This window comes from Vitis riparia, chromosome 8, assembly GCF_004353265.1.
Source record: "Vitis riparia cultivar Riparia Gloire de Montpellier isolate 1030 chromosome 8, EGFV_Vit.rip_1.0, whole genome shotgun sequence".
Lineage (NCBI taxonomy): Eukaryota > Viridiplantae > Streptophyta > Magnoliopsida > Vitales > Vitaceae > Vitis > Vitis riparia.
Genome location: NC_048438.1, coordinates 4743748 through 4755421, shown reverse-complemented (window position 1 = coordinate 4755421; position 11674 = coordinate 4743748). Strand labels below are relative to the sequence as shown.

The window sequence follows — 11674 nt, the reverse complement described above, 5'->3', positions numbered from 1 at the left end:
TAGAACCCAAGTGGGTTAAATTAGGTGACCCAAGCCTAATTTAAGCACAAGTCACTAAGTCTATAGGGAACCCTATATACAAGGGTGAACACATCAATTTCAATGGATATATTGAGAACTTAATTTTATAAATGTATTAGGAAATATCAATGAATATTTTGACATAAAATATCAGTAAGATGAAAATTGATAAAAACTCACAAAAATGTTGAAAAATCACCAATTCACCACATCTTTTGGTGTTTCCTATTGGACTTTTGGTTTTTCATTTCTCAATCTATTATATTATGTCATGTTTTCTAGGGTTTTATCCCAAATGTCCTATCTTACAAAGAGCTTATATCAAGTTCCACTTAAGGAACTACGATGATTATATTTTACATTAACACACTTCCTTAAGATCATCTAAAAGGAATACACTATCTCAAGGTCCATGAGATATCATAAAGCCTCTACTGAGAATACATAATACTATCAATTCTCATCAATAATGACTCAATCCATAAGGGATATATAATCCTTTAGGATCTCACCTACAAGTCAAAGCCCTTACTAACTTTAGCTCAAATTCAGTATTCTCTCAAAGTTGAAAGACAATACAACATAACACTTTGGTGAAGTTATAACTACCCAATAGTCTTACATTATGATTCACTATAGATCATTTCTACTATGTAAATGTACACACTATTGCACTCACCATGAGACTATCCCGTTAGCTAACACTAATCATCCCTCCAATTAAGAGATAATGTACTTTGAAATTTGGGTATGTTTTCAAAATGGAAAGTCCATTTTAAATTTTCTTGAGTCTCTTGCATACCTGGTTCAATGAACCATAACTTCCTCATTTCAACTTTGAAATCATATGTGGTTGTTCCTAAAAAGATTACATGAAGTGCTCTACAATTCACCTCAAATTCAAGGTATATGTTGTTGCCAGATTTTGAGTTCCAAATTTTATTTGAAGTTTGATTACATTTTCTTCAAATCTCCTCTTTCATGGTTGTTTGCCCTCTATCCCACTCTATAACATTCATTTCCCATTTTTCATGCCCATGAAATTCTCATTTTGCACTTGCTTAGATCTTCTCATGCTTCTCAAGTTTTAAGTTAAGTTGAGTGAGTTCAACCTTTTATATTTCATAAATCATTGTTTATGTGTCATTGGAGTACATATTTGAGCTCCAATCACTTGTGTAACCTTGTGCTTATGTATAAACATGCTTTTACTTAATGTTTGTGTTTGTGCTAGCTTTAGCATGCGTGTGCTTACATGTGTCATTAAAGGATGTGAGCTTAAGTGAGAACCATGAGAACTTATAGGAAGATATTGACTCTCTTAATAACAAATTACAAAATTGGCTTAACATTTCACTAAAGAAAATTAACTACACTCTAGTATCCTATGAAAATCAATTAATTTCTTAGGTTCATGACCTACTATTCATTACATACAACTTACCTATAAATTGATATCTATAATACAACAAGCTAATTCTATCAATCTCTAAGGATTACTTCTTCAATCCTTAAAGTCTTGAATTCATCTATATCATAATCAATTAAGATTCATAATAGATATATGTCAAATTCAACTAAAGGAATTATTACTAAGGCGGTGTTTGTTTTTTTGGCTTTTTGCTGAAAACAATTTGTTTTCAGAATTTAAGTTGTTTGTTTTTCTATTTTTTCATGACTTATTATAAACTTGTTACTAAATAGAAAAAATCAAAATATGTAGAGTGTGTTTGTTTTTTAGCTTTTTGCTAAAAGTAATTTGCTTTCAGACTTTAGGTCGTTTGTTTTTCTACTTTTTTATGACTTATTATAAATTTTTTACTGAATAGAAAAAAAATCAAAATATTTAACTTTTTCTAAATAGAAAAAATAACACGCTAATTTTTTTTAACTTTTAATGCTTAATAGAAATAAAATATTATAAAAGCAAATGGTCTAATACTTAACATTATTAAGCATTAATTTTTATTTAGAATTAAGTAAAAAAAACACTACGATAGTTTTTTCTAAATAGAAAAAATAATATATTGGTTTTTCTATACTTTTTAATACTTAATAGAAATAAAATATTACAAAAACAAACAACCTAATATTTAACACTATTAAGTATTATGGTTCTATTTAGAATTAAGTAAAAAAAACAAACACCACTTAAGTTAATGTTTCATCTTTAATCAACCCATTTAAGTTGGAGTAAAATCACTCATTTTATAACTATGTACAAGAGCATTAAAGGAGCATAGGGAGAAAAAAAAAGGGTGGTGAGTAATATAACTAGTGCATTTTATGCAATAGAAATGAAATGAAATCCTAATAGTTAAATATGAAATAAAACATAGAAAAGTCTTAATTTTAGTATAAGGAAGTATTTGATATGGAGAATAAAAATCTATACACAATAATAAATCAAAAATAAAATATTCGTTTTCATTCTTATTTCTCGTACTTCTCTCACAGAAAGCTCTTCTTTTCTACGAGTCTCTCACACACAAATACTTGTGATCTAAGAACATGTCACAATTTTGATTGTTTCTTTGTTCTAGAATTTGGGTTTCTTCATAATGTTGCTTTATTCTTTTCTTTCCTTTTTCCATTTTTCTTTTTGTTGAAAAAGGGTGCCCAATTTTCTTTGATTTTTTCACCAGCCAAGCACACCAAAAAAATGAAAGATTAGAGACCACTATCTCTCCTTCTATACTTTTTTATTTTTTATTTATTTATTTATTTTTTAAAAAACTTTTATCATAGAGTATAGATATCATTAACGTACATACATAAATTACAAACAATCCCGATTTCCCTCAAATTCTATGTAGATGAGGATTCTATATCACCAAAATAAGAAAAGTATGCAAAAAAAAAAAAAAAAAAAAAAAAAAAAATTGAAAATAACCTAACTAGACTGACCGAGAAGTAGAAGAAGAGAAGATGCTGAAAAAGGTGAAAGAATAAATTACGGTACATTTCTCAAAGCAAGGTTCAAAGGACAGGTGGCGTGGTGCTAAACGAAGGTTGGGACGGGTAGTGTAATGTCAACAATATGCCTTGCCATTTGTTGCTTGCATGGCGACGGTTAGATAATCATTCTCATTATATCTATCATTTATCCTTAATGCTATTATTATTTACAATGATGCCATTACATGACAGAAAAAAAAAAAAAAAATCTTTTGCTCGAGGTTGTATATATGCATAATGGTATAATTGTAAATATTAGAACAAGTTAGGATAAATAAAATATTAATAAAATGTATTATGACTTTATATACATATATTTCAAAAAATATTTGTAAACGAGAATATTGATTTGAAATATTTCATTTATTTTTTCTTAAGTAATTATTGGTATGAAAAATTGCAACCCACTTAAATAATTTTATCTATTAATTACAATGATTAAGTATTAATATAATAAAGTAAAAATTTTAAGATAATTGAAGGTACGAAATAATGAGAGTCATTTGATGACGGGGTGGGGTGGAAAGAGAATAAACAAATTAATAATGGAGGTGTGAGTGGTAACTGGTAGGAGAGGGGAAAGAGAGAAGCAGCTTGGCGCGGCGGCTAACAAGAGCCACCACAACTAAACAAAAGGCGCAAGAGAGTAATGATACAGACAAGTCCCATGTGGTCCCACTTACAGCCTGTCTCCCTCTCTTCTCTCTCTTAACTCTAATTTACTCCCTTTCTCTCTCTCCCTCCTACTCGTTAATGCCTCCTCCACCTCTCTCCTCTCACTCTTCTCTCTTTTATCATCTCCTTTCTTCCCCCAAACCCACCCACTCTCTTCCCGAAAACAGAGAAACAGTCCATCTTTCTCAGGGCTTTGAGCCATGGATTATCACATCTATGGCTTCCCCAATCTCAAGATGATCAACATCCTCTTCCTCGCCTCTTTCTTCCTCCTCTCTACCCATGCCCATTCTTCTGCATTGCCCAGGAAGCCCTCTTCTTCCTCCAACTCTCCTCAAATCAACTCCAACTCTGTCCTCGTTGCTCTTCTTGACTCCCATTATACCGAGCTCGCGGAGCTTGTTGAGAAAGCCCTCCTCTTGCCCACCCTTGAGGACGCTGTCGGCAAACACAATATCACCATCTTCGCCCCAAGAAACGAGGCTTTGGAGCGTGACCTTGACCCTGAGTTCAAGCGCTTTCTTCTCGAGCCCGGAAATCTCAAGTCTCTCCAGACTCTTCTCTTGTTTCATATCATTCCTAACCGTATTGGTTCCGGTGAGTGGCCGGAGGGGCTTTCCGGAGACCCCACGCATAGCACCTTGTCCAATGATCGGCTTCGTTTGGAGAGTAAGGGCTCTGGTGTGAGGAGTGTGGATCTGGCGGCGGTGGTCCAACCCGACGCCGTTCTTCGGCCCGACGGGGTTATTCACGGGATCGAGAGGCTGTTGATTCCCCGGTCCGTCGAGGAGGACTTTAACCGCAGGAGGAGTCTCCGGTCCATTTCTGCCGTTCTGCCAGAGGGGGCGCCGGAGGTTGATCCTAGGACGCACCGCCTGAAAAAGCCAGTGTCGGTCCCTGCCGGAGCCCCTCCGGTGCTGCCGATCTACGACGCCATGGCCCCTGGACCCTCCCTAGCTCCAGCGCCGGCGCCTGGGCCCGGCGGTCCCCGCGGCCACTTCGACGGCGAGAGCCAGGTCAAGGACTTCATCCAAACTCTACTACATTACGGCGGGTACAACGAAATGGCGGACATTCTCGTCAACCTCACCTCCCTCGCCACCGAAATGGGCCGATTAGTCTCTGAAGGCTATGTTTTGACAGTCTTGGCACCCAACGACGAGGCCATGGCGAAGCTCACCACAGACCAACTGAGCGAGCCGGGAGCGCCGGAGCAGATTATGTACTATCATCTGGTGCCGGAGTACCAGACGGAAGAGAGTATGTACAATGCCGTGAGACGCTTCGGGAAAGTCCGATACGATACGCTGCGTTTACCGCACAAAGTTGTGGCTCAGGAGGCCGATGGATCGGTCAAATTCGGAGAAGGCGACGGCTCAGCATATCTTTTTGACCCCGACATTTACACCGACGGCCGGATTTCAGTTCAGGGTATAGACGGCGTGTTATTCCCGGCGGAGGAGAAGGAGACCAAACTCGAAGCCAAAACGAGTCGGGTCACCAAGCTTGTTGCCAAGCCCAGGAGAGGTATTTTTTATCTACGTCTTGTTTTAATTTTGACTGCACATTGCCATATGGAATGCTGTATATTTCTTGAGAAAGGATAGGAAAATTGCTTGGGTGAAAAGGTGGATTAGTAGGAAGTCTTTCTTTTTCCTAGACAGCCAAACGTGGCCTTAGGTTTATGTGGAAAGGGCATAGTCTAGCGTGAGAGATGGGCATTGAGTTGAGTGTTAATTGATGGTGTAGTTAGTGGTGTTAGTGGGTAACTTGGAATCATGGCATCGACCCTCGTTTTCCATTGCTTTTGACGAGTTCTTCTCCATCCTTTTATATAAACATATGCCCACATTTAGTGGTGGTAGCTGTCTCTGTAGCATCCATCTTGACTCAACTTTTGAGGTCTTTGATTTGATCTTAGGAGACTCGAGAGACTTCACCCACAACTGGCACATCTGATTGTGCTTTTCTCTTTTGTGGGAAAGGAAGCAAACAAGAAATTAGAAATTGGAGGGTGTGAATGGGTAAAAGGGGGTTCAATTGTAGAATTACCAAATAAAATGCTTTTTGCCACTTGGGGGTGGAAGGTTAGGAGTGGGGTGGGGATTTGTGGGGGAGAGATGATAGGATCCGTGATCATGAATATATATATATATATATTTAGACACACATATCTAACATAACAAAGTGACAAGAAAGAAAACATGATCTGAAAGGTGCTTTTAAGGAATTGTTGATGCTTCTTTAACAAGGAACTATGTTGCAACAGGTTGTAGCCTCAAAATCCAGCTTACCCCAGCTGTGATCCATGATTTCTTTTCTTGCTCACCACCATATGCAACTTCAACTGGCTGTATATAAATGATATCCCCTCCATTTGACTCTGAATATATTATGCAAAAAATCCTTTGCATGATCAATTGGCATGAAATATTCCACCTGGAAAAAAAAACAAAAAGAGAAGAGTTGGCGTGATAATTTATGTATCTATTAACCTTGAGGGGTAGTTCAATTGGTTCGGCCTTGGGTTTGCTCCCCAATGGTCACCAATTCAAGTCCCCTCAGGATCACTGGAGGTTTACCCAATCGTTAACTTTAGGGCCCCATGAGATTAGTTAAGGTGCGCGTAAGCTGGCCTGGACATCCATGGTTAGCAAAAAAGAAAAAGAAAATTATGTATCTGTTGCCCACTGTTTTATATGAATTGACCTTGAGTTGGTAGTAGTTTGATGTAGGTAATAATATATAGATAAGTTTATGAAACATATGTTTGCATTAGGTGATTGATTCAATATATGATTCTTAATTAATTATTTCTGTTATGCAATATAAATGAGTTTCTGTATGCATTTGACTTACATTTAATTGTGTATGTGACAGGGAAATTGATGGAAGTCGCATGTAGGATGCTAGGGGCGTTTGGTCAAGATTCTCGTTTCACTAGCTGTCAATAAAAACACTCTCCTCCCCAATATCACAAAACAAAATATGAAACATGTAAAGATGAAGAAAGGGTAAATTCATTTGTTTTTACGCAGCCATCAACCATATATGTCATTTGTGTAATTTGGTTTAAGCTCCATTGGATTCTTAGGCTAAAAGTGCATGTGGGGTTATAAATCTTGCAGTTGTACGTAGATGCTGAAGGGGATGTGTGCTGGATTTGCTTGGAAACCCTGAGAAGAGAAAGTTCATTACTGTTATTTTGTTATGAATACTGTAATTATCAATATCCATTTATATTTTTTTTTCCCAACTGAGTTTGTGTTTGTGTTTGATTCATCACCACTGGAACACCATTGTCTTCCACCGCAACTCACTGTCATTTTTTTGGCTGATGGGATCCATTGCTTGTGAGTCAAATATAAACCTCCTCTGTTTGATATTTTTGTTTTAGCTATTGATTAAATAAGAATGGGTTTTGTATGTGTGCATGGACATGGACCTTCATTTGGTTTGGTGGTGTAATTTGCCAGCAATGGTGGTGGCTGGTAGGTGGCGGTGCTTTTGTCTCATTGATTCTATTTGTCGTGTAGGACAGCTTGGGTGCATAGTTTCTCAGTGTAGGGGCCACCGTCTTATTCCTCTAATAATTGTCAATGAGGAATGATTCCTCTGGTTAAACCCGATTTTTTTTCTATTAAGAATCGTTCGCTTAGTTTTCTTTAAGGTTGATGTGGGTTTTTGCCATTTCTCTTAAATAAATGGACCTCAATGTTACAAGGTAAGATCCCTGCAGCAATTCACAGGGGAAACCTTGAAGGAGGGAGGAGGGACGTGGGTTGAGGGCAGCCTGCCCCAACTAGTGTTCTCTCTTGAAACATGGGACTTTTTTAAATTACCGTAGGAGAAAAAGTAATTTTAAATGTATGGTAGTTTTTGCCAGGTAAGAGAGAGGGTTCGTGGATAATTTTTTTTTTAAGCAAAATCATCTTTTGAAAAGATGATTATTTAAAAAAAAAAAAATTAAAAATGGAAATTCAAAAGGGAAATTGTCTTGATTTCTCATTAAAAAAATTAATATTACAAAAAATTGAAAATTCAAACTAATTTTAAAAAAAATAAAATTAGAAGGGAAATCATTTCTTGAAGAGACGATTTCCTATTAAAAAAAATTTAATATTACAAAAAAAAAAAATTTTAATCTCATATTAAAAAAAAATTAATATGACAAAAGATTGGAAATCCAAATTAATTTAAAAAAAAAAAGAACAAAAGGAAATTGTCTTTTCAAGAGACGATTTTCCCATTTAAAAAAAAATTCAAAAGGGAAATGGTCTTTTGAAAAAACGATTTTCGATTAAAAAAATCGTCCCCATTAAAAGAAATTAATATTACAAAAAATAATTTTTTTATAAAAAAAATTCCAAATTAAAAAAAAATTAATATTACAAAATTTAGTTTGGATTTCCAATTTTTTGTAATATTATTTTTTTTAATGGGAAATCATCTTTGGATTTTTTTTTTAATTTAGTTTGGAAAATCATTTCTAATTTTTTGTAATAGACTATTTCTCTTTTGATTTTTTTTTTAATTTCCATTAATTTTTTTAAAAAATTATCTTTTCAAAAGACGATTTTGCTTAAAAAAAAATTTTATCCGTGCCCTCTCTCCATGGCAAAAACTATCATTCATTTGGAATAATTTTTTCTACTACGATAATTTAAAAATAATTTTTTAAAATTACGGTACTCTTGTCAAAAGTCCTTAAAACATGGGTGTCTCTTATCTTACCTTGAGAGTGTTGAAGTCGTTGGAATACTAACCGCCCTTTAATCCAAAATTTTCATTCTTCCGATTCTCTTCATCTCTACACGCATGGAATACCTTGACGTAGAATATAGTCGGTCACCCACTGTTGTGTGCAAAAGCAAAAGAGAGTGGGTCCTCCCATGAATGGAGTAATTGGGATCCATGCATGACTCACGGAATGGATTTGATGGAAAGGATTTGATAAAAAAGAGCAAACAGAAAAAGAGGAGGGAGGTTAATGATAGGGTTTGGAGGATGCGGGTGTTGCCAACATGGGACTTGACCTGAACCACAGTATTTGCAATATATTCTCTCTTCTTTTACATATTTAATGGTTACTTGGAAATTACTTAGATGGTATTAGAGTGTGTCGGTAGGTCGTTATTGTAAATGTCTCTTTCAACACTTTCCTTGCTCTTTATTTTTTTCATTTTTTTATTTTTGGCATTACTCTACCCACTGATTACTTTTCCACTGATTTATTCGCCTACCATTTATTCCAATTCCCACACCCACCTTTAAAAAAATAAAAAATAAAAAAATTAGAAACAGATGTAAGGAATTTTTCGCTGATATATTTCATAACACACATGCCTAAGTTTAGAATAAGAAGGGAGATGAGAAAGAAGAGAAAATTTATTGGCAGGAAGAAATCAGGAGTGTTTGCCAACAGAGAAAATGGATGGGAATTAGTGTGGTCCAAAAACCCAATTTGAATTGGATGAACATGGGATTGAAGCAACAACCTGGGCAGGATTTTTTTTCATACTCTAGGTCTTTCCTTTCTTCAAGCTCTGGGTGGTTCAGATACTTGTTTTGGCTTTGCTTTCTGTCTTTCACTTTCTGCTTCTGTGGTCTTTGGTGTTGGTATGAGAGGTTTTTCATGGGTCCATCCAATTTAATCCGTAGGCCCTCAAGAGTAATTTTAAGCCATAATAGCTCACAAATTTCTTGTGTCATAGCTCTAAACTATGCCTCCATACTAGACCTCACAACAATTGATTGTTTTTTTACTTCTTCAAGTCATTAAGTTTCCTCCAAGAAAGGTGTAGTAACCTGATGTTGATCTCTTGTTTACCATTGATCCAACATAGTCAACATTCATGTAGGCTTCAAGGAACAAAATTGTACCTTTTCTAAAGAGAATTATCATTCCTAAGCTACCTTTAAGATATTGTAAAATCCTATAGATATCTTGTAAGTGGACATCCTTTGGATCGTGCGTAAACTGGCTCACTGCACTCATGACATAGGCAATATCCGGTCTTACCTGTGACAAGTAAATCAATCATCCCAATAATCTTTGATACACACCTCAATCCACTCTGAAATGCTCCACCAAGCTTATGATTTGCTTCAATTGGAGTCTCTATCAATTTACATTCAAACTTTCCTGTCTCCTTAAGCAAGTCAAGGATATGTGTATTAGGATACAAAAATTCCCTCTTTTAACTGTGCCACTTTAATTCCTAAAAAGTACTTTACTTGCCCAAACCCTTTATCTGAAACTTCTTTGCAAGGCGTTGTCAAAGTGCCTCTTTTTCTTTTGGATCACTCCTGATCATAATTATGTCATCAATACACACCAATAAAGGTGTAACTCCCCTTATATCAAAATTTCTAATGAACAAAGTTTTATTTCCTTGGTTTTGTTTAAACCCCAAAGCTAACATAACCTTTATAAATCTTCCAAACCAAGCCTTCTTCAACCCAAATGCCTTATTCTTGTCTAAACTTCCTCCAAAATTGAGAAGAACTTCCATATAGATTTTTTTTTTTTTTTTTTTTTATCTATTTCATCATGGGGAAATACATTTTCTAGAACAAACTATTGTAAATTCAAATAAAAAAGAGTTGCAAAAGACAATAAAATCCTCACCATATTCGTCTTTGTTACTAGTGCAAAAGTTTCTTGATGGTCCACTCCATATGTTTGTGTGTATCCCTTTGCGATCAACCTTCTATTTTTTAATTGTAGATACCTACCTGCAACCCACTACTTTCTTCCCTTTTGGTAACTCCATAATTTCTCAAACCCCATTCTTCTCCAATGTTTCCATCTCAACTTTCATAGCTTGTTTCCATTTCTCATTACCAAGTGCCTTGGTTAAGGTTTGTGGAATCGATATGGAATTTATTTGGGCAAGAGAAGCTTTATGAGATAGTGAGAATTTTTCAAACGACACAAAATTGTACAATGGGTGTTATGCGTATTTACGTTTTCCTAATAGCAATGGGAAAATCAACATCATCATGTAAGCCAAGATGAGCAACATATTTGTGTACCTCATTTCGAGAGTTGGTTCGAATGTTAGAGTTGCATAGGTCTAGATTCAGTCATCCTCCTCCTTAAATAAATTTTTAGTGGCTCAGTGGCAATAGGTTCTAACTCCTTTTCTTTTGTTCCAACATCTAAAATAGGGCAAAGTTTAAGCTATTTTTTGTGACTATTATATCCATTTGAGATGTGCTAGAAATTTCTGAATATTTTTCATGACTTTCGAATACTTTTTGGGTTCCATTTAAAGGTCTAGATGGGGACGATTTTAGTATATAAGGAAACTCAAGCAAGAGTGTGTTCTTATCTTCCATAGGGGATGTCTCCCCTTAAAGATAAAGAACTGAAAAATACCCCTTTGTTTCTACAAAAGTGACATCCATGAAGACAAAAAAAAAAAAATTAGTTGGAGGATGGAAACATTTATACCCTTTTTGTGTTGAGGAATATCCAAAAAAACACACTTTAATGCTCTTAGATCCAACTTTCCTTGATGATGAGCATGAATATGAACAAACATGGGACATCGAAACACTTTAGGAGGAAACTTAATCGATGTATTGAACTAAGGAAAGAATGTCGTGAGCATTTCCATAGTACTCTTTAAAATTAAAACTTGAGAAGGAACCTTATTTGTTAAGGCTATGTTTGGTTCTCTGAAAATTTGAGGGAAAATGCAAGGGAAAAAAAATACAAAGGAAAAGTAGAAGGAAAGAAAAAGTGAAGGAAAATAAAAAAATAGATTAAAAGTTGATAAATTATTTTTTTTTTGTTACTTCAAACTCATTTTATTTATTTTAACTCATCAATATAAAGATCAAATAATTTAAAAATACATAAGTTTTTAATTAGTTTTAATTATATTTGATTTTCTTTGATATTTTTCATAGGACAACCAAACATGAAAAAATCATTTTCCTTAACATTTTTTTTTCTTTCCTTAGTACTTTCCGGGAACCAAACATAGCCTAAATGAACCCTCCTTCTAAT

The 11674-nt window shown here is 35.0% G+C and overlaps 1 protein-coding gene across 3 annotated transcripts; it reads left to right on the top strand.

Moving 5' to 3' along the window:
• The first annotated feature begins 3733 nt into the window (after positions 1-3733).
• On the top strand, positions 3734-7088 carry LOC117920717 (fasciclin-like arabinogalactan protein 17). 3 transcript variants are annotated; one of them, XR_004652264.1, is made up of 3 exons: positions 3734-5181; positions 6535-6668; positions 6783-7088. XR_004652264.1 is itself a non-coding variant. In XM_034838308.1 (3 exons), the coding sequence occupies exons 1-2, from the start codon at positions 3855-3857 to the stop codon at positions 6606-6608; spliced, it is 1401 nt and encodes a 466-aa protein (XP_034694199.1). In that variant the 5' UTR covers positions 3734-3854; the 3' UTR covers positions 6609-6651; positions 6783-7088. The 3 variants fall into 3 exon arrangements, 2 of the variants coding, with proteins under 2 accessions (XP_034694199.1, XP_034694198.1); XM_034838308.1 differs by having other exon boundaries at positions 6535-6651; XM_034838307.1 differs by having other exon boundaries at positions 6535-7088.
• Positions 7089-11674: the final 4586 nt, after the last annotated feature.

Coding starts and splice junctions, on each gene's coding strand:
- LOC117920717 (XM_034838308.1), top strand. CDS start 3,855: ATGGATTATCACATCTATGGCTTCCCCAATCTCAAGATGATCAACATC. Junction 5,182..6,534: donor TGTTGCCAAGCCCAGGAGAG/GTATTTTTTATC, acceptor TGTATGTGACAG/GGAAATTGATGGAAGTCGCA.